At 44.0% G+C, this 22,922-nt stretch overlaps 1 protein-coding gene across 1 annotated transcript in view; it reads right to left on the bottom strand.

Moving 5' to 3' along the window:
• Positions 1-22,922, bottom strand: part of LOC136676310 (metal cation symporter ZIP14-like) — a 38,940-nt gene that overhangs the window by 5,877 nt on the left and 10,141 nt on the right. The window contains exons 4-8 of the mRNA XM_066653209.1: positions 20,720-20,889; positions 16,869-16,991; positions 4,500-4,691; positions 3,667-3,895; positions 3,347-3,531 (exon numbers count right to left, since the gene is read on the bottom strand). Of these exons, the coding sequence (XP_066509306.1) occupies positions 3,347-3,531; positions 3,667-3,895; positions 4,500-4,691; positions 16,869-16,991; positions 20,720-20,889 (899 nt within the window). The remainder of the gene's footprint in view (positions 1-3,346; positions 3,532-3,666; positions 3,896-4,499; positions 4,692-16,868; positions 16,992-20,719; positions 20,890-22,922) is intronic.

Consider the following 22,922-nt stretch of genomic DNA (forward strand, 5'->3'; position numbering starts at 1 on the left):
ATTATAGATTATTAACATCTGTATCGGCTACTCCAAGGATCTAATTATAGGTTATTAACATCGGCATCGGCTACTGCGATGATCTAATTATAGGTTCTTAACATCGGCTACTGCGATGATCTAATTATAGGTTATTAACATCGGCATCGGCTACTCCAAGGACCTTATTATAGATTATTAACATCGGCATCGGCTACTGGGATGATCTAATTATAGATTATTAACATCAGTATCGGCTACTTCAAGGATCTAATTACAAGTTATTAACATCAGTATCGGCTACTCCAAGGATCTAATTATAGGTTATTAACATCTGTATCGGCTACTCCAAGGATCTAATTATAGGTTATTAACATCGGCATTGGCTACTGCGATGATCTAATTATAGGTTATTAACATCTGTATCGGCTACTCCAAGGATCTAATTATAGGTTATTAACATCGGCATCGGCTACTGCGATGATCTAATTATAGGTTCTTAACATCGGCTACTGCAATGATCTAATTATAGGTTATTAACATCGGCATCGGCTACTCCAAGGACCTTATTATAGATTATTAACATCGGCATCGGCTACTGGGATGATCTAATTATAGATTATTAACATCAGTATCGGCTACTGGGATGATCTAATTATAGATTATTAACATCAGTATCGGCTACTTCAAGGATCTAATTACAAGTTATTAACATCAGTATCGGCTACTCCAAGGATATAATTATAGGTTATTAACATCTGTATCGGCTACTCCAAGGATCTAATTATAGGTTATTAACATCTGTATCGGCTACTCCAAGGATCTAATTATAGGTTATTAACATCTGTATCGGCTACTCCAAGGATCTAATTATAGGTTATTAACATCTGTATCGGCTACTCCAAGGATCTAATTATAGGTTATTAATATCTGTATTGGCTACTCCAAGGATCTAATTAAAGGTTATTAACATCGGCATTGGCTACTGCGATGATCTAATTATAGGTTATTAACATTGGCATCGGCTACTCCAAGGATCTAATTATAGGTTATTAACATCGGCATCGGCTACTGCGATGATCTAATTATAGGTTATTAACATTGGCATCAGCTACTCCAAGGATCTAATTATAGGTTATTAACATCGGCATCGGCTACTGCGATGATCTAATTATAGGTTATTAACATTGACATCGGCTACTCCAAGGATCTAATTATAGGTCATTAACATCGGCATCAGCTACTCCAAGGATCTAATTATAGGTCATTAACATCTATATCGGCTACTCCAAGGATCTAATTATAGGTCATTAACATCTATATCGGCTACTCCAAGGATCTAATTATAGGTTATTAACATCGGCATCGGCTACTCCAAGGATCTAATTATAGGTTAATAACATTGGCATCAGCTACTCCAAGGATCTAATTATAGGTTATTAACATCTGTATCGGCTACTCCAAGGATCTAATTATAGGTTATTAACATCGGCATCGGCTACTGCGATGATCTAATTATAGGTTCTTAACATCGGCTACTGCGATGATCTAATTATAGGTTATTAACATCGGCATCGGCTACTCCAAGGACCTTATTATAGATTATTAACATCGGCATCGGCTACTGGGATGATCTAATTATAGATTATTAACATCAGTATCGGCTACTTCAAGGATCTAATTACAAGTTATTAACATCAGTATCGGCTACTCCAAGGATCTAATTATAGGTTATTAACATCTGTATCGGCTACTCCAAGGATCTAATTATAGGTTATTAACATCTGTATCGGCTACTCCAAGGATCTAATTATAGGTTATTAACATCTGTATCGGCTACTCCAAGGATCTAATTATAGGTTATTAACATCTGTATCGGCTACTCCAAGGATCTAATTATAGGTTATTAATATCTGTATTGGCTACTCCAAGGATCTAATTAAAGGTTATTAACATCGGCATTGGCTACTGCGATGATCTAATTATAGGTTATTAACATTGGCATCGGCTACTCCAAGGATCTAATTATAGGTTATTAACATCGGCATCGGCTACTGCGATGATCTAATTATAGGTTATTAACATTGGCATCGGCTACTCCAAGGATCTAATTATAGGTTATTAACATCGGCATCGGCTACTGCGATGATCTAATTATAGGTTATTAACATTGACATCGGCTACTCCAAGGATCTAATTATAGGTCATTAACATCGGCATCAGCTACTCCAAGGATCTAATTATAGGTCATTAACATCTATATCGGCTACTCCAAGGATCTAATTATAGGTCATTAACATCTATATCGGCTACTCCAAGGATCTAATTATAGGTTATTAACATCGGCATCGGCTACTCCAAGGATCTAATTATAGGTTATTAACATCGGCATCGGCTACTCCAAGGATCTAATTATAGGTTATTAACATTGGCATCAGCTACTCCAAGGATCTAATTATAGGTTATTAACATCGGCTACTGCGATAACTAATTATAGGTTATTAACATTGGCATCTGCTACTGCGATGATCTAATTATAGGTTATTAACATTGGCATCGGCTACTCCAAGGATCTAATTATAGGTCATTAACATCGCCATCAGCTACTCCAAGGATCTAATTATAGGTTATTAACATCGGCATCAGCTACTCCAAGGATCTAATTATAGGTTATTAACATCGACATCGGCTACTGCGATGACTAATTATAGGTTATTAACATCGGCATCGGCTACTGCGATGATCTAATTATAGGTTATTAACATCGGCATCAGCTACTCCAAGGATCTAATTATAGGTCATTAACATCTATATCGGCTACTCCAAGGATCTAATTATAGGTCATTAACATCTATATCGGCTACTCCAAGGATCTAATTATAGGTTATTAACATCGGCATCGGCTACTCCAAGGATCTAATTATAGGTTATTAACATTGGCATCGGCTACTCCAAGGATCTAATTATAGGTTATTAACATCGGCATCAGCTACTCCAAGGATCTAATTATAGGTTATTAACATCGACATCGGCTACTGCGATGACTAATTATAGGTTATTAACATTGGCATCTGCTACTGCGATGATCTAATTATAGGTTATTAACATCGACATCGGCTACTGCGATGACTAATTATAGGTTATTAACATTGGCATCGGCTACTGCGATGATCTAATTATAGGTTATTAACATTGGCATCGGCTACTCCAAGGATCTAATTATAGGTTATTAACATTGGCATCGGCTACTCCAAGGATCTAATTGTCTGTAATCGTACAGGCCCAAAACATTTTAAATCGGTGCACCCTAGTCCTATCGTTTAGCGTACAGTAATAAATACTAGAGTTAAATGAGAGTTGGCCTCACCATGTCGGCCAGAGCGATGTAGAGAAACATTCCTCCGGCCAGAGCAAAGATCCAGTTTGGAGAGAACTGATTTCCAGCCAGAATTCCAAACCCCATTCCCAGATAACAGCAGCATGCTGACAGGAAGTTAAAGAACAGTGCCTGCTGGATACTCATCCCCGCATTCAGCAGGATCACAAAGTCACCTGCAGGGGCCGACAAACACATTCACAATAATTTAATCCAGAATATCACACCTTCACATGCAGGGGGCGACAATAACCCCTGCGCTTTAATTTAACTGTTTATGTGTGTGTGTGTGTGTGTGTGTGTATTCTCACCCAGCTCGTGGGGGAACTCCTCACACAGGATGGCGACGGAGGTGCTGATGCCCTGGAAGACGGATGCGGTGAAGGAGGCTCCGATGGCGAGGCCGTCGATGAAGTTGTGGAGTCCGTCACTGAGAGTGATCATCCACGCCAGGGTCCCGATATCAGAGTAGGACCTGCCCTTCAGCCAATAACAGCCCCCTGCACCCCCACCCCCTCCACCCCCTACACTCTGAGAGTCCTGCAGAGAAAGAGAGGGGAGGGAGAGTTTCCATGTTGTTGCTCATTATTACATTTTTAGCACTTTTCTACTGGACTCTACTGGTCTGTTCCCCTCCTCCACCAGGTGAATCAGGTCCTGGTTCTGGAAGCGGGTTCTTGTTTAGTGGCTGTTCTCTCGTGGTTCAGAGCGAGTCGAGTAGGGACTAAACTGTGGCGTGTAAACCTTGAAGAGCGCTGATTGTCCAGAGAGAGTCGTCACTCTACGCCACGCAACGCAGACGACCAGCACCAACTCTCCATCTGTAAAATCTCCAGCTGCAGCAGAGATCAGATGCCAATACACCATGAGTAAACACTGCTTAACGTTACCGCCGCCGTTGTTGTGGTTTCCAAAGGCCGCTGTTCCCCTTAGAGACGGGGTTTAGAGACAACACTGATACATTTTAGGGTGGTGCTGTGGGAGAGTCCAGTAGAGACCAGTAGAGTCCAGTAGAGTTGGTACAATGCAGTGGAAACTAGGTGTAAAATAGTTGCTAGGTTGTAGCTAGTATGTTGCTATGACGCTATAGTAGCCAGGCTGTTATAGTAATAATAATCATGCTGGAATTCACTCCTGTTCTCACCTGGACGGTTTGTCCTGTGCTCAGCATTTTGTCGTCTTCTGAGACTCCTCTTATCTCTCCATCAACTCGGGGTAAAGACACTCCTCCTCCTCCTCCCCCCATCTCTCCGTTCTGCAGCTTCTCCATCACTCCATCTTCCACATCTCCGTTAGTATAGCGCTCCACCGCTAAATGACTGTGACCATGACCTCCCTGAAAGAGAGTGAGAGAGAAACAGAGGCGGGGTTCACTTACTGCTCAGCTCTTGGGGCTAGTGTAGTCGACTACACCATCACTGACATGAACCCCTCCTCCATCAGTGCCTTCACTGTCAGACCACTGCCAAATTAACGTGTTCTTAAAAAGAATCAGTGAGTCAAACACACTCGAGGAGTCAAACTGATCCAGATCAATCCGACCTTTAATTATTTAACTATTTCTAAACAAACGGTGAGACACATGAGTAAGGAGCTTTAGGCTGTGGACATCTGCTCATACTTCTGTCTGCAGCAGACTCGTCAGAACAGTCAGATTTACTAATAAATGGTGGCTGTAAAAGCTTCCAATAAAACAAACCTGAGAAATCATCCACCAGCACCAGTCGCTGAACTTGGGAACACAACGGCATCAACATCAGCATCAAGCTAGAGTCCCTATCAGTGGCTCCCACCAAGGCTGTAAGAAACCTGGGTGTCATGGTTGATGACCAGCTAAGCTTCGCAGATCATGTTACTGCTGTGGCTCGATCGTGCCGCTTCTCTCTATTCACATGTCACGTGCCTCGACCCGCTGTGTGAATGTAGCCTCTGTGTTCCTCGCCCAGAAACTGCCAAGCCAGTAAACAACAGATGTTTAAGACGTAGTTGCATTTGATTTTTTTGGGGCAGACAAATAGTTAATCGCAGTGAGTTGTATGACAAATAATCGTTAGTTAAAATTTCATGATTGTGACAGCCCTAACGCCATCAACTCATCCGAGATCACTGACCTCACACTAACCCAACAACCGAGCTCCACTCCAAACAAAACCATACCAATCTGCAATCAAAACAAACCTCGTCAAAACCAAAATCACTTAGAAAAACTCTCCAGGAAGAAAAAGGGTTTGAGAAAGAGTGAGAAATAATAAGAAAACAATTCAGACAAGTTTCAAATCAAAAGCACAGAGAACCGCAAAAAGCAGAACTACGACAAAAATACAACACAAGAAAATAACAACAACAGTATAAACACACTCTAAACAAACTTGAAGAATCAATGAATCAGAACCAGTTCTGGGAAAAATGGAACCATCTCAGCAGTCGGGCCCAACCCGTACAGAATGGAGGCATATTGAACACCACTGAAAAATGATTTAAAGAAACCACAAAATACACTCAATGAAAAACAAACACAGAGTAAGTTAGAGCTTTTGGAATTGGCTATAAACCACAACCAGAACCCACTGGATCAGTAACTGACCCCAGAGGAATTGCCCGATGCCCTCTAAAACCAAGAAAGACTGTGGCCCTGATGGCATCAGGACTGAGAGGCTGAAGAACAGCTCCCCTGATCTGCGCAGGGCCTTTACTAAAGCTATTTAACCTGGTTCTTCAAGCTGTTTCCGTGAGTCCTGGAACAGGGGGCTTATTTCTCCGATCTACAAGAGTGGAGACAAATATGACCCCAACAACTACTGGGGCGTGTATGTGAGCAGTAATCTGGGGAAGGTGTTCTGATGTATCATTAACGCCCGGATACAGGCCTTCCTCCCCGAGCACTAACCCCTAACACACCACAGCCTCAGTCCAATCACACTGACCCCACACTGACCCCAAACACCACAGTCTCAGAGAGAGAGAAAGAGAGACATCCTCACCACAAACTCACTCAGAAAATCAGACCCCAACACATCATCATCCAACAACAACACAACTATCTCACACACTGGACCCACACCATACAACAACAGCACAAACTACAGAGCTACTCAGCCCTAAACAGGGACTACACACTGGCCAAATACCTCACAACCATCAGAGAGAGGTCACTGAGGAAGACGCTGACCATGTACAGGCTCAGTGAGCACAGTCTGGCTGTGGAGACCGGCCGTCACAGACAGAACTGGGTTCCCAGAGAGGACAGGCTGTGCTCTCACTGTGAGCTCTCGGTGGTGGAGACAGAGCTGCACTTCCTAACCCAATGCCCCAAGTATGAGTCCGTCAGAAGCAGGTTCTACCAGAGAGCGAGTCGAGTCTGTCCTGAGTTCCTGCTCCTCACTGATACAGAGAAGCTCCAGTATGTACTGGGAGAGAAGGAGGAGCTGATCACACACGCAGCCAAATACGTGACAGACTGCCACAACCTGAGGGACAACCAGTGCGGTCAATCAACAGTGTAACTAATTATTACTGATTATTAATGATCACTATTGATCATTACAGATAATTAAACATCTATATTGTCTCCATGCTCCTATTTTCCTTTTCTTATTTGATTATCAGTAATCCTGTAAATATCATTTCCTGTTGTTGTAACTGTATCTGTATCTATATGTTTATGTATTTTCTGTAATATGCTTTAGCAACAGTGTACTGTATTACATTCATGCCAATAAAGCACTGCTGAACTGAGAGCGAGAAAGAAGAAAGGAGAGTAAGGGCAGAGAGAGAGACAAAGAGAGAGGAGAGTAAGGGCAGAGAGAGAGACACAAACAAACAAACTCCTTCTCTCAGGAGCGCGGAGTGAGACAGGGCTGCTGCTTAAGCCCAACACTATTTAACATTTATATAAACGAATTGGCCTTGATTCTGGAGCGTTCTGCAGCGCCCGGTCTCACTCTGCACGACTCAGAGATTAAATTCCTGCTCTACGCAGACGACCTGGTTCTGCTGTCCCCCACCGAGCAGGGTCTACAGCAGAACCTGGACCTGCTGGAGCAGTACTGTCAGAACTGGGCAACCTGAAAAAGACAAACACGGTGATATTTCAGAAGAGATCCAGATCTCAGGGAAACACACACATGTTTAGACTGGGTACACACACGATCCAACACTCCGATAATTATAATTATTTAAGAATTAAACTCACTTCATCTGGAAGTTTTAACTTGGCGGTGAATGAACTGAGAGGAAAAGCACGCAGAGCTTTCTACGCCATAAAACAACACATTCCTGTAGAAATTCCAATTAGAATTTGGCTTAAAATATTTGAATCTGTAATTGAACCCATCGCTCTTTATGGCAGTGAAGTGTGGGGTCCGCTCACAAACCAAGACTTCAGAAAATGGGACAAACATCCGATTGTGACCCTGCATGCAGAGTTCTGTAAAAGTATTCTAAAGGTGCACAGGAGCACCACGAACAACGCATGCAGGGCAGAATTAGGCCAATATCCATTGATTCTAAAAATACAACAAAGGGCGATCAAATTCTGGACACATTTACAGCACAGCGACCCCCACTCGTACCTTTACAAAGCTCTGCAGCACCAAGAGGTCAACAACCACCACAGTCCCCTCACTCAACTGGTCCTGAGCTACAGTTCTACACCAACACACACTAACACCCCGCTAACACACACTAACACCCCACACGCTCAGGACCAGTACACACCAATCAGAACAAACCAAATTAAAACGCATCTACAGCAGAACTACATCCACTACTGGGAGACTCAGTGCAGATCCCAGAGTAAACTGCAGTGTTATTCGGCCCTGACCCGTCAGTACAGAGCGGCAGATTATCTGACCACGCTGACTGACCCCAAACTGAGATCCACCCTCACCAAATACAGACTCAGTGCCCACGGCCTGGCCATAGAGACGGGCAGACACAGGAAGACCTGGCTGCCCAGAGAGCGGAGAGTGTGTCAGCACTGCCCTCTGAACAGACCCGAGACAGAGCTGCACTTCCTCACTGAGTGCACTAAATACCACCAGATCAGAGCAGAGTTCTTCACCAAAATCTCCCTCAGAATCCCAGCCTTTACACACCTCCCCGACTCTGAGAAGCTGCCCCTCCTCCTCGGGGAGAATAAAGAGTGCTGCACCCTGGCAGCACAGTACGTCCACGCCTGCAATGATCTGAGGGACAGTGAGTGACCCCCACCCTGACCCCACACTGTTTATTCAGTACTGTTCATTACTGTGTGTATTAATGTGTATGTTTTTATTAGTATCTGTTTCTTACCTGTTACATTTACAGTGTATTTACTTTAAATGTTCTTTTGTGTTCCACTGATATTGAACATAGCTTTGGCAAAACAAGTGTCAATATTTGTCATGCCAATAAAGGACATTTGAATTGAATTGAGAGAGAGAGAGAGAGAAAGAAGAGAGAAAGAGAGAGAGAGAAAGAAGAGAGAAAAGTAAGGGCAAAGAGAGAGACAGAGAAAGAGAGAATGAAGAAAGGATAGTAAGGGCAGAGAGAGACAGACAGAGAGAGAAAGAAAAGAGGAGAGTAAGGGCAGAGAGAGAGAGAGAGAGAGAGAGAGAGAGAGAGAGAGAGAGAAAGAAGAGAGGAGAGTAAGGGCAGAGAGAGAGAGAGAAGAAAGGATAGTAAGGGCAGAGAGAGAGAGAAAGAAGAGGAGAGTAAGGGCAGACAGAGATGTTCAACACACCTTTAATTCAAAATTATTAACAAATAAAACCAGTAACAAAGTTTAAAGACTCAATTAACTGAAATAAAAGAAAAACAAATAAATAAATAAATAAAACCATCCAGTCACAGATTCAACATGAAACCAGCCAGTCCATCGGGTTCACAGAGCAAGCCCCCAGCCCCCCACACAGCAAAGAAACAGTCCACATTATCAGTCACAGAGTAGTAGCTGAATTCCACAGTGAGCCTCTTTAAAATTAAACCCCTGACCATCATGACGGGGTCAGTACCCCCAGTACCTTTCATCTTGTTTTTTCTGGTGCACCAGATGGCCAGTTTCACGGCACCGTATAGAAAATTTAAAATCACTACTCTGTCCTTATTTGAAGCCGAGTACTCAGGACCATAAAAGAAAAAACAATCAGTAAAAAAGCCTAAAAATGTCATGCCCCACTCTTTAATCACACCCAGGATGGGGTGTAGCCGGGCACACAGCAAGAACAAGTGGGACAAGGTCTCGGTCTCACCACAAAAAGGACAGCCGTCCCCAAGTGCGGGATCAATCCGTGCCACGTGTCTGTTTGTGGCTATAATCCCATGTACAATCCTCCACTGGAGGTCACCCACCCTCTTCTCGATGGTTCGTTTGTACAGGGACCGCAAGCTACGTTTAGGGGAAGCATCAGTCGGAACAACCTCGGCCCACCCAGACTCCTTCACGTCCCTCAGGCTGCGGAGATGGATTGTTTTGACACAGGCCTGGTACAGGGTCCGTTTGTGTAGAACACTGAAAATCCCAAGAGCAGGGGTGTCTAAAGACAGGAGTGTCCCCTGCCCCTCTTGCCATTCCTCCCAGTCCATGTCCATCATCAGCTCAGGGAACGTGACCTGCTGACTCAGATGTTGTTGTTCCACCGGGGTGGCGTCCAGGTACTCACAGGCAGCAACAGAGAGGTCAGCCCTTAGCCGGTCCAGCAGCTGCTGAGCTAACCGCACCGACCTCAGCCAACCGCTCCGCAGGCACCCAGTCTCCACCCCTCCGCAGGTCACGAACCTTAACAAGTCCACTTTCCAGCAGGGCAGTCCTCAAAGCTCCTGAGATGAGCTGTAACGATGGAAAAGAGGCGTTGTGAAACAGTGGCTCCTCGAAGATCCACGCTGAAGGCTCAGTGGAATTGTCCCTTGAAAAAGAGAACAGCTGCCATGCCTCCAGCGCTGCTGTGTAAAATGAAGTCAGCCCCATCAAATCCACCCCTTCCAGCAGAAGGGAGAACAGATGCCGGTCCAGCCCCAGACCACCAGCGCGCCGCAATAGAGCACAGGCCACGACCTTCCAGCCTCGCTCTCCTCCGTACAGCAACCGCTGCACAGCCTGTAGACGCAAGGTTGCGATTCTGGACCGGATGTCAATAAGTCCCTGTCCCCCCTCCTGTACAGGCAGAGACAGGGCCGCTGCTCTGAGCCAGTGTTGTCCCGACCAGAAGAAGTTCACAAGTATTTTCTGGATGTCGTCGATCAGTTGTCTGGGTGGGTTGAGAACAGTGAACCTGTGCCACAAAGCTGACGCAATGCCACAAAGCCTCAGTTTTGTCCCAGTTAAGTTTGGCAGAGGTGGCCTTGCTGTAAACATTTAGAGTGTCTTGCAGGGATATAACATCCTGGTCATTTTTTACTATTACCGTTATGTCCTCTGCATAGGCAGAGACTTTATATAAAACGTTCATAATGTTTAAACCTGAGAGTCTCTTTCTAATTAAAATCAGAAGGGGTTCCACTGCAAGTGCGTAGAGCTGCCCAGACAAAGGACAGCCCTGCCGTATCCCCCTACTGACAGGCACAGGAATACTCAAACCCCCTCCCGCCTTAATCAGACACGAGGCCCCTGAGTAGAGCAGTTTTACCCAAGACATAAAAACATCACCAAAACCAAAAGCATGTAAAACTGTAAAAAGATAATCGTGATCTACACGATCAAATGCTTTTTCTTGGTCCAATGATAAAAAACCAAACTCTAAATGAAACATTTTTGCATAGTCATACAAGTCCCTGATTAAAAACAGATTGTCATATATGCAGCGTCGAGGCACACAGTAAGACTGGTCCTCATGAACAATCGTACTTAAAACACCTTTGAGTCTTTTTGCAATACAGCGGGAGAGTATCTGAAGTATCTTATAGTCTGAACACAGCAGTGAAACGGGTCTCCAGTTTTTTAAAAAGCAGAGGTCTCCCTTCTTCGGGAGGAGGGATAAAACGGCGCGCTGACAGCTACTTGGGAGCACCTCAGCATTGAGGCCGGCCATCAGAACCTCGTACAAATCCCTCCCGAGGATCCCCCAGAAAGCCTTGTAGAAGTCCACCGGCAGACCGTCGATTCCCGGCGCTCTACCAGACGACAGCTGAGTGACAGCTGCGGTGAGCTCCTCAAACGTCAAAGTTGCATCCAGGTCCTGCTTGTGGTGCTCATCAAGTTGAGGGAGATCTTCGAGCAGGGTCGCGGAGCACTGCTGATCCCGAGCACCTGCCGTGTACAGTTCGGTATAAAAATCCACAGCCAGTCTCTTCACCTCCACTGGGTCTGCCGTGATGGTTCCATCAGCTTTACGGACAGACACCAAACACTTGTGTGGATGAGAAGATTAAAAAAGAAGGCAGTAGGAGCACCTATGTCCCGCACCGACATGAACCTGGACCGTACCAGAGCTCCCTTTGCCTTCTCCTTTAAAATATCACTCAGTTCCTGTAACTTTGCTGTGAGATCGGCCCGTAGATCCAGTGAATTCTGTAGAATCATGAAGTCATGTATATTAGAAATGTCCTGTTCCAGTTTACTCACTGCCGCCCTCAGTTTGGAGGTGGAATAGGCGGTGAAGTCCTGACAAAAGTTTTTAATTTGGGACTTCCCCACTTCCCACCACTGCAGAAGGTTAACAAAGTCACCTTTTTTACAGACCCACTCTCCCCAAAACAGTTTAAAATGATCACAAAAAGATTTGTCTGCTAAAAGTGTCTTATTAAAATACCACATTGGGCTGCCATAGGTCTGAGGAGCAACAGAAAAGACCACAGTACATAAATGATGATCAGAGAAAGAGGTGGGCTGAATGGTGGACTGACCGATCATATTCCGAGCACCATCAGAAACATAAAAACGGTCCAAACGGGCCGCATACACACCCCCTTCAAAAACCCTGATCCAGGAGTACTGTCTGACAGAAGGGTGTTTTTCCCTCCAAACATCAACTAAATTAAAACCAGATAGAACTGTGGCCAAAGTCTGACCGGACTGAGGATGAGGCTCTTCACCGTTTCTATCATTAACAAAGTCCAGAGTGCAGTTCCAATCCCCTCCCAACACAACAGTGCCGTCTGAAGGTAGGGACTGCAGTAACTGCTCCAGCCTCACAAACAGCTCACCTCTTTCTGCACCTCTGTTTGGGGCATACACATTAATAAAAATAAAAACATGATCACTGAGTCTGGCTTTAACCATGTGAAGTCGTCCAGCTACTACTTCATCTACAGACAGTACGCTCACTCTAGTGGACTGAGAGAAAAGAATAGCAACCCCTGCGCTAACGTTCGAACCATGGCTTAGAAAACATTCCCCTTTCCACCACAGGCCCCACTCAGAGGCTGAAGCGGCATCACTATGAGTCTCTTGTAAAAAACATATATTTAATTTCTTAAGGGAAAAAAATTCATAAAAAAGGGCCTGTTTATCTTTGTCTCTAAAACCATCAACGTTTAAAGAGCCCACCCTTAGAAAACCCATGATAATAGAAAAGAGAGAGAGACAGTAATAGAGCAGGAAACAAGCAGAAAGATTAAGAGGGACCCTCTTCCTACGTGTTCAGTGTTCAGACATTTTTACGAATGGTACGAGACACACCAGACTTAGCACCTTTTACTTTCCTGATCGCAGTGACGAGTTTTTTTTAAACGGAAACGCTTTTGTTTCGAGAGAATGTCGTAACTAGTAGTCTTCTGTGCCATTAAAACTGAACACACAAACTTGTCCAGGTCAGGGAAAAAATCCTTGACCTCAACAGGTCTGCCCTTAGTAACATCTAAAAACGAGTTTATCTGCTCCACAGAGTACAACGTTTCACTTCCAGACTGACTCCCTCCAAAATCAGACACTTCAGACATTCTGTCCTCCTCCATAGCTTCCTCCATAGCCACCTCCATAGCCTCCTCCTGAGACAAAGCTGAACCAGACTGAGATTCACTGATACCTTCTGGTACCAGCACCTGAAAACTACAACCTGCAGTACTCGGTCCAGCCTCTTCAGAGTCACCGCTCACCTGAGCATTAACACCTCCGCTCACCTGAGTTCCTACATTACTGCTCACTTGAGCTCCTATACCACCGCTCACCTGAGCATTAACACCTCCGCTCACCTGAGCATTAACACTTCCGCTCACCTGAGCATTAACACCTCCGCTCACCTGAGCATTAACACCTCCGCTCACCTGAGCTCCTACATTACTGCTCACTGGAGCTCCTATAGCACCGCTCCCCTGAGCATTAACACCTCCGCTCACCTTAGCTCCTACACCTCCGCTCACCTGAGCATTAACACCTCCGCTCACCTGAGCTCCTATATTACTGCTCACTTGAGCTCCAATACCACCGCTCCCCTGAGCATTAACACCTCCGCTCACCTTAGCTCCTACACCTCCGCTCACCTGAGCATTAACACTTCCGCTCACCTGAGCTCCTACATTACTGCTCACCTGAGCTCCTACACCTCCGCTCCCCTGAGCATTAACACCTCCGCTCCCCTGAGCATTAACACCTCCGCTCACCTTAGCTCCTACACCTCCGCTCCCCTGAGCATTAACACCTCCGCTCACCTGGGCATTAACACCTCCGCTCACCTGAGCATTAACACCTCCGCTCACCTGAGCATTAACACCTCCACTCACCTGAGCTCCTACACCACCACCCACCTCAACACCAGACTCATTGCCTACATCCACACCACAAACAATCTCCATATTCACCTGATCAATAAACTCACCCCCTGTGACTACACCACCTCTCACCCCCACGTTCTCCTGAGAATCAGCTCCACTCCCCAATTGATCACTAATCCGAATCACCCCCAAATCCATACCACCACCAGGTCCCAAACTCACCTCTTCACTAGACTTAACAACATCTACCCCATCACCAACTACCTCTACCCCCTGAGCACCAGCCACCAACTCACTACCTACCTCACTAATAAGGGTGGTAGGTCCTTCACCGTCCTGCCCAACCTTGGGCTGCTCAGCCTGAACCTGACCATCCCCATTACCTTCAACACTGCCCTCCAACCGCTCACTCACCTCCTGTCCACGACCTGCCTCCGGAGCTAGAGTCCCCGACGAGCCCTCTCCAGCATCCACAGGAGCGTCACTCACCGCACCCTTCTCCAGAACCACACTCGTCTCAGCTGCAGTAGAGGCCTGGTCCTCCTGCGCGGCCCTCTGTTCGTTTAAAGGGCAGTCGAACCGCTTATGCTTACTGCTCCCGCACTGAAAACATTTTAGACTGTCCGTGGTCGCGTACACGGTGTACGAACAGATCTTACTATTCCCGACTTTCCCCCCCACCGCGAGCAGCATGTTCTCCACCGAGGCCTGGGCCGGGGGAACGCACCTGAACCCGTTCGCACGGGAGAGAGACGGCATTGCCGCCGCGAAGCGAGAGGCCATTACTCGCCCCACACTGTACGCGGCGGATTATCGATAACCCTAGTGCTTAGAATAAAGTGTGAAAACTTCGGAAAAACCAAACACCAGAGTTAAGAAAAAAATATCAAAAAGGAAAAACAGCACAAGCTCAACGCCACACACACCACCGCTCTCACACACTCACAAACGCTCCGCCCACTCCCAGCATGCAGAGAGAGAGAGAGAGAAAGAGAGGAGAGTAAGGGCAGAGAGAGAGAGAGGAAGAAGAGAGGAGAGTAAGGGCAGAGAGAGAGAGAGAGAGAGAGAGAAAGAAGAGGAGAGTAAGGGCAGAGAGAGAGAGAAAGAAGAGAGAAGAGTAAGGGCAGAGAGAGAGAGAAAGAAGAAAGGATAGTAAGGGCAGAGAGAGAGAGAGAGAAGAGAGGAGAGTAAGGGCAGAGAGAGAGAGAGAGAGAGAAAGAAGAGAGGAGAGTAAGGGCAGAGAGAAAGAAGAAAGGATAGTAAGGGCAGAGAGAGAGACAGAGAGAGAGAGAAAGAAGAGAGGAGAGTAAGGGCAGAGAGAAAGAAGAAAGGATAGTAAGGGCAGAGAGAGAGACAGAGAGAGAGAGAAAGAAGAGAGGAGAGTAAGGGCAGAGAGAGAGAGAGACAAAGAAGAGGAGAGTAAGGGCAGAGAGAGAGAGAGAGAGAGAGAAAGAAGAGAGAAGAGTAAGGGCAGAGAGAGAGAGAAAGAAGAAAGGATAGTAAGGGCAGAGAGAAACAGAGAGAGAGAAGAGAGGAGAGTAAGGGCAGAGAGCAAAAACAGAAAACAGAGATGAGTTTGGTGAAAGTTGCAGTGTACGTTCTTGTCCAAAAGAGGGCGGTGTTCACCAGTTTCTTCAAACCTCTCTCTTTATTTATTTAATAACACACTACAGCAGGGGTGTCAAACTAGATCCACGGAGGGTCGTGTGGGTGCAGGTTTTCTTTCCAACCACGCAAAAGCCCCACACTACTGAAAGTCAAGATCTACTGATTAGATCCAATGATTAAAAACAGGTGGAATGAGGTGTGGTTTCTGCATGGTTGGAAAGAAAACCTGCACCCCACATGGCCCTCCGTGGATCTAGTTTGACACCCCTGCACTACTGCAACAAAATAAATGATATTCACTGATTCAAAGATATTAAAGAAATAATAGTAATATTTAATGTTTTTCTTAAAAGTTACATGTTTCTACAGATGTAACAAAGTCAAACTTTGTAGAAGAGAGAAATAAAGTCTGTAAAGAACTGTTTATTTTGTAAACAACAGTAACTTACTAAGGTTGTGATTTTGTAAAATAAAGAATGTAGAATCTAAATCTACCACACGACCAAAGCACAGAGGACGCAGTGTGAACACAGACCGCCCTTTAACCTCCACATTAAATAACACACACACAGAACAGCGTCTGAGTCGAGTCAGTGGAGGGTCTCTGCTGGGGTCAGAGCTCATTGGCTGTTGAACTCTAACAGTGTTTTTGATTTTCCTCGTCCTCAGCCGGGTGTTTCTGCTCGAGGAGGTGGAACAGATCAGTTGTGTTTCCGTGGTTTATTGTACGTCTGATATTCTGTGACCACGCCCCCTCCACACGACTGAAGCCACTGCCCTTTTGGAGCAGGTTGCTCTGCCTCAGAGCCGCTCTCCACCGTACTTCACTGTGTCTAAACGCCGCGTGTAAAGAGCGTGTGGTGTGTTACGGCTAACTGCAGGACGTCATTAACGTAAACAAGTCCGAATGTCACTGTTAGCTTCATGTTGGGGTTTTATATCGGTTTAGAAATGATGATGATATTGTGAATGAAGCGATAATCACACAACCCTCCGCTCACAGCCAGAAAGGTCAGTCAGGGACTACATTTTCCCCAGTTTCCTCCCAACACTGCACTGACCCTGGGGTCATTTCCGTTCTCTGGACACCCCTCAGTCCCTGACGGCTCGGTACTCCGGGTCTGACCCAGATGTCAAGAGAGAGGATGATGTCGGGCCGCACTGCCCTGTGGACTTTAGCCTGTGGTGTGGAAGAAGCTGTTGACTTTAGTGGGCAGTCGCTCCTGTGTGTGTGTGTGTGTGTGTGTGTGTGTGTGTGTGTGTATGTGTGTATGTGTACCTTGTTCTTGGGTTTGAGGATCATCTTCAGGACTTTCTCAGTAAAGAAGAAAAGGTAAAAACCCCCGAAGACCACAGCCGACTTAAACACGTAGTCACTCTCCATCAGATCAAAGCCAAACGCCTGAGGAACACACACAGGTCATCAACGTCAACAACAACAACAACAACAACAACAACAGTGTGATGGTGGGTGGGGGATGTGATGTTTGAGTTAGTCTAACCACCCAGAATTACCTGGAACCACTAACACCTGGACTCTCTAAACACCTGAGCTCGCCTAACACCTGAGCTCTCTTAACACCTGAGCTCTCTAAACACCTGAGCTCGCCTAACACCTGAGCTCTCTAAACACCTGAGCTCGCCTAACACCTGAGCTCTCTAAACACCTGAGCTCTCTAAACACCTGAGCTCGCCTAACACCTGAGCTCGCTAAACACCTGAGCTCTCTAAACACCTGAGCTCGCTAAACACCTGAGCTCGCTAAACACCTGGACTCTCCCTATGTCCTTTATTTCTTTTCTTCCTTTATCTTCCCTCTTCCTCTTCAAATGGTCTCACTTCCTCCCTCTTCTCTGCTCCTTCCATCCCTCTTCTCTCCCACTCCATCCATCCGTCCTCTCCTTCCTCCATCCCTCTTCTCTCCTCCCTCCATCCCTCTTTTCTCTTCCTCGTCCTAAATCTGTTCAGACCCGACTCGTCTGAAATAAAAGGAAGATGAAAAATTTTCTTCTTTCATCAAATATTCTTTAAACTCCAGGGAACTTAAAGTCAAAAGGGAAAGGGTCAAAGGTCATTTAGATCAAGGCTTACCTCAGGAAAACAAGTACCTCCCCCACCCCCCCATTCAGTCTGGACAGAGGAGACTCTGAGACACGATCCCAATTTAAATATGTTAATTAATGAATGATCATTTGAATAACGTGCAGTGATTAAATCTGAATGAATCGAGCTCTGATAAAAAACACAAAGAGAAAAAGATCAAAGGAGATTGATAAAGAGGTGGTAATCTGATGTGATCTGATCAGGATCTGATTGTTCTGTAGTTCTAGATATTTACAGAGTGGAACTGTCCTGGTCCTCGCAGGTGTCCGGCTGCTACAGTGTGGGGCGGGGGGTAAGCGGGGGTGGTGTTGAGGTCCTGTTTATGGGGGTGGGTGGAGGTCCAGGGAGGGTCTTCAGTTCTGAAAGTTTGACTTCGGTTCCACAGCGGAGCCTCGACTGACGCCGTTAAGTTTTATTTATTGGTTATCCCTCTCTGCGTTTATCATCCATCTCCACCCCCCTCCAAGGAGGAGATGGAAGTCACATTATCTCTGAGCTGAAACCTTCAGGGTCACACACCTCATGGCTTTAAAACCTTATAAATTTCAGGGCTTTTATTTTGAAAGCTGTGTTGTCACAGAGGCTGCATTCCTATAATGTACTAGGCTAATTCTACATTATGTACACTCTGCAGTAGCCTTAAAAGAGTTTGTCGGCTAGCATACACAATATTAAGATGCTAGTTTCTTACTAACAGGATGTGAAGAACGGTTGCTATGACAACGCATGACACACTAAACTACAGCTACAACACTGTCCATATTTCCAAAGCCTCAAATTCAAATTTCTCCCTCCACACTGCATAGTGCACAGTGTAGGTCATAAATAACAGCCTCTGCTCTAACTGTACATCAGATACAACCATTAACAGTCGATAGAAGCTTCAGGTCAGAACAAGTCAACACTTATAAAGGGTTATAAATGGTTTTGATGTCTGCTTATTAAAGGTAATTAATGAGGTTGTAAAGACATTAATAGTCATTAATAATCAGTTATAACACAGATAGAGGAAGTGTAACAGTGAGCTGTTGTTTGCCAAAAAGTGAACCCTCATCCATATACAGTTAAACCTCAGTTCTCGCTGAATCCTTCCCTCCATAAGTCGACATTAACCCTGTCAGCTCCAGCACGGATTTGTTAATGCTTTGAACCTTTTACCTGTGATATTGTCTTTTTATACATTAATAATAATGTGAACCTGTGAAATGACTAAATTCACATTCTCAGGTCTGAGTTTACTGCCTTTCTGGACATTTTCAGTTACGCTGCTTTCAAGTGGTGTTGCTTTTATCAGAAAAACAAGTTCCCCACCAGGTGTCGCCACATGAACCACTTCTGAAGCTGAAGTCGAACATGAACTGCCCAATCGTGACATAAACACTGTTTTCAACATGGCGTAACAGTCCATCAGCCGTGAAACATCAAACGATATTGTAGTTTGTACTTAATTCTAAGAGTAATGTTGTATTTAAACAACTACAGTGAACATGTTTTATTACATTTATGTTAAAAATCACCTGTAGAAAGTCTAAAATCAACACATTAAGTCGGGGATGATCTGGACCTCGCATCACTTTCAGAATCTGTCTCTGTGTTACAGATGATTATTAGTGACCTTAAAAGTGTTTACAACCTAAGTAATAACCATGTAATTAACCAATGTTAAACCATTTATAAACATTCATAAGTGTAGACTTTTTTCTGCAGACGTGAGAAGCTCCTCCCTTTCCGTGTCCCGTGGGACTGTGATTGATTGCAGACGGGCGGTGTGTATTCAAAATGGTTTATTTTTGTTTATAGATGTTTGTTGTTGTTTATCCATGTTTGTTTATAGCTGTCTTTTGTTGTTTATCTGTGTTTATTGTCATTTATTCATGTTTGTCATTCATCAGTGTTTATTGTTGTCTATCTGTTATTGTTATCAGTCTTTATTGCTGTTTATGTTTATTTTTCTTTATTGTGTTTATGTTATTTGTATTTATTATCAGTGTTTGTTATGGTGTTTATTGTTGTTTATCTGTGTATATTGTTGTGTTTATTGTTGTTTATGTTTATTTTTCTTTATTGTGTTTATGTTATTTGTATTTATTATCAGTGTTTGTTATGGGTGTTTATTGTTGTTTATCTGTGTATATTGTTGTGTTTATTGTTGTTTATGTTTATTTTTCTTTATTGTGTTTATGTTATTTGTATTTATTATCAGTGTTTGTTATGGTGTTTATTGTTGTTTATCTGTGTATATTGTTGTGTTTATTGTTATCAGTGTTTATTGTTGTTTATGTTTATTTTTCTTTATTGTGTTTATGTTATTTGTATTTATTATCAGTGTTTGTTATGGGTGTTTTTTGTTGTTTATCTGTGTATATGGTTGTGTTTATTGTTATCAGTGTTTATTGTTGTTTATGTTTATTTTTCTTTGTTGTGTTTATGTTATTTGTATTTATTATCAGTGTTTGTTATGGGTGTTTATTGTTGTTTATCTGTGTATATTGTGTTTATTGTTATCAGTGTTTATTGTTGTTTATATTTATTTTTCTTTATTGTGTTTATGTTATTTGTATTTATTATCAGTGTTTGTTATGGGTGTTTATTGTTGTTTATCTGTGTATATTGTTATCAGTGTTTATTGTTGTCTATCTCTGTTACTGTTTATTGTTATCAGTGTTTATTGTTGTTTTCTTTATCATGTTTGTTATTTGTATTTATTATCAGTGTTTGTTATGGGTGTTTATTGTTGTTTATCTGTGTTTGTTGTTTATTGTTGTTATCAGTGTTTATGGTTGTTTCTGTTTATTTTTGTTTATTGGGTTTTTTGTCTATATTATCTGTTGTTTTTCATTGTTTATCAGTGTTTATTGTTGTTTATCTTTGTTAAACCCGCCTCAGGTCGGCATTCGGACCCCAGTGTTGAGCTCAGACAGAGCTGTGTTTTTTATCAGAGTTCCTCAGCGTCTCCTCTGCTCTGACCCACCACCCTCTAACTGAGGTCCAGAAAGGCCATGGATGGGCACAGAACCAGGCCGGTACCTCAGGGATGAGCTGGAACAGGGCGTTGGAGTAGAGCGTCCCGATGGCCAGAGCTATGAAATACAGCAGCACGCGACTGTAAAACTTCTTCTTCATAAACGGAACCACGCTCGCCCCAAAGAGAGAGCACAGAGAAATCACCGTAACACACAGGAACCCATACCCCCACACTGAGAGACAGAGAGAGAGTGAGAGAGAGACAGAAGGAGAGAGTTGGGGGGGTGGTAGTTAGTGTAAAATGTGGAATTCTGATCCTGAGAAAAGGATGACAACAAACATCAAAGTGAATTCAGTTTCAAATTCAACAGACGATCAGAGATCAATCGAGCAATCGGTAACTGATCAGAGATCACCCCTCATACCCTCATTTCCAATCACAGATCAATCAGCCGAGCAGTGATCAATCAGTTCCCGATCACTCTGATCAGTTCCGAGCCTCAGGGCTCTGGTGTGAAACTGGATATCTGTGGTTCCGGAGCTGGATTTCAGGAAAAGAGAAGAACCATCTTTAAAACCTCATGCAGTGATTGAGAAAGGACCGTCAACAGAACCATTAACATAATCATAACAGAACCATAGGAGAACTGTAAAAGAACCAGGACAGAGCCACTAACACATGTAGCAAAACTTTGAACAGAACCACCTTAACAAAAACACTAACAGAAATATAATAGAACCAACACAGAACTCTGGTAGGCTCTTAAACCGAACACAGTACAACTGTAAACAGAACTGGTACTGTGAAAAACCCTACATTCCTTTCTACAGTGAACTACACTAGTTTCCATAGTGACATTACACTTGCCTCCATAGAAACCCAACACTACGTTCATTTCTACAGTGACCGACACTCATTTCTAGAGTGACATTACACTTTTTACCATAGTGACATCACACTCATTTCCATAGTTACATTAAATTCATTTCCATTGTGATCTACAGGTGTCTACAGTGGCATTACTCTAGTTTCCATGGTGACCTACACTGGTTTCTTTAGTGACCTACACTGGTAACCATAGGGACAAACACTCATTTCCATAGTGACAAACACGTTTCCATAGAGGCCTACCTCCCTTTTAGTTTCCATAGTGACTCTCATTTCCACAGAAACCCTATACTTATTCCCATAGTGACCAACACCCAGTTCTGTAGTGACCTACACTGTCTCTGGTGACATTACACTTGTTTCAATAGTGACCTACACTGGTTTGCATGGTGACATTACACTAATTTCCATAGTGACATTAAACATGTTTCCATAGAGACCACACAAGTGTTTCCAAATTGACATTACACATGATTCAAGTGTCCTACGCTTGTTTCCATAGTGTTCTACACTAGTTTCTACAGTGACAAACTCCTTTCCATATTCTGTTCCATAGAGATACTACCCTTGTTTCCATAGAGACATCACACTCCTTTCCATAGTAACACACTTCTTGTTTCTATGTTCCCAGCACATGCATTTCCACAGGTACAACAAAGTTTCCATGGTTATAGGACTTTTGTTCCCATAGTATCACCAAAGCTGTTTCTACAGTTACACTACACCCAGCTCCATGGTTCTGCTGCACTCATCTCCCTGGTTACGACACCTCCATGTCTACTCCCCATTGACAGGATCATTAGTTGTAGAAATGTTAGTTGTTTGGTTGGTGTGTGTGTGTGTGTGTGTGTGTGTGTGTGTGTGTGTGTATTGCACCTCTGGCAGCAGCTGGAAGATGGCAGTGGAGAACAGTGTTCCAATGGACAGAGCGATGAAAAAGACGAGAGCTCTTCGCATGAACTGGGTCCTCATCAGTGGAACCACAAACACACCGGTCAGTGCAAAGCCACTGACCACGGTTACACTCGCAACCGAATAACCCCACACTGTACACACACACACAGGTTTATACACATACACAGACAAAATCCCAACTGAATAACCCCACACTGCGCACACACACACAAAAACACAGATGTATACACAATTATATGTGCGTGTGTGTGTGTGTGTGTATTGTAAATGATGTTATTTAAGAGATAAACACAGTCTCCTGCTGCTGATGTAATGTAATGATTAAAGCAGTTATTAGAGCACAACATGTCATCATCCTCGTGAGGTTAGTGTGTGAGACACTGATGAAGACCCTCTGGATGAGATGCTGCTAAAACACCACCCCACAATGAAAAACATCTTCCTCTTTGAGCTGTGGAAAGT

The sequence above is a fragment of the Hoplias malabaricus genome, chromosome X2 (assembly GCF_029633855.1).
Source record: "Hoplias malabaricus isolate fHopMal1 chromosome X2, fHopMal1.hap1, whole genome shotgun sequence".
NCBI lineage: Eukaryota > Metazoa > Chordata > Actinopteri > Characiformes > Erythrinidae > Hoplias > Hoplias malabaricus.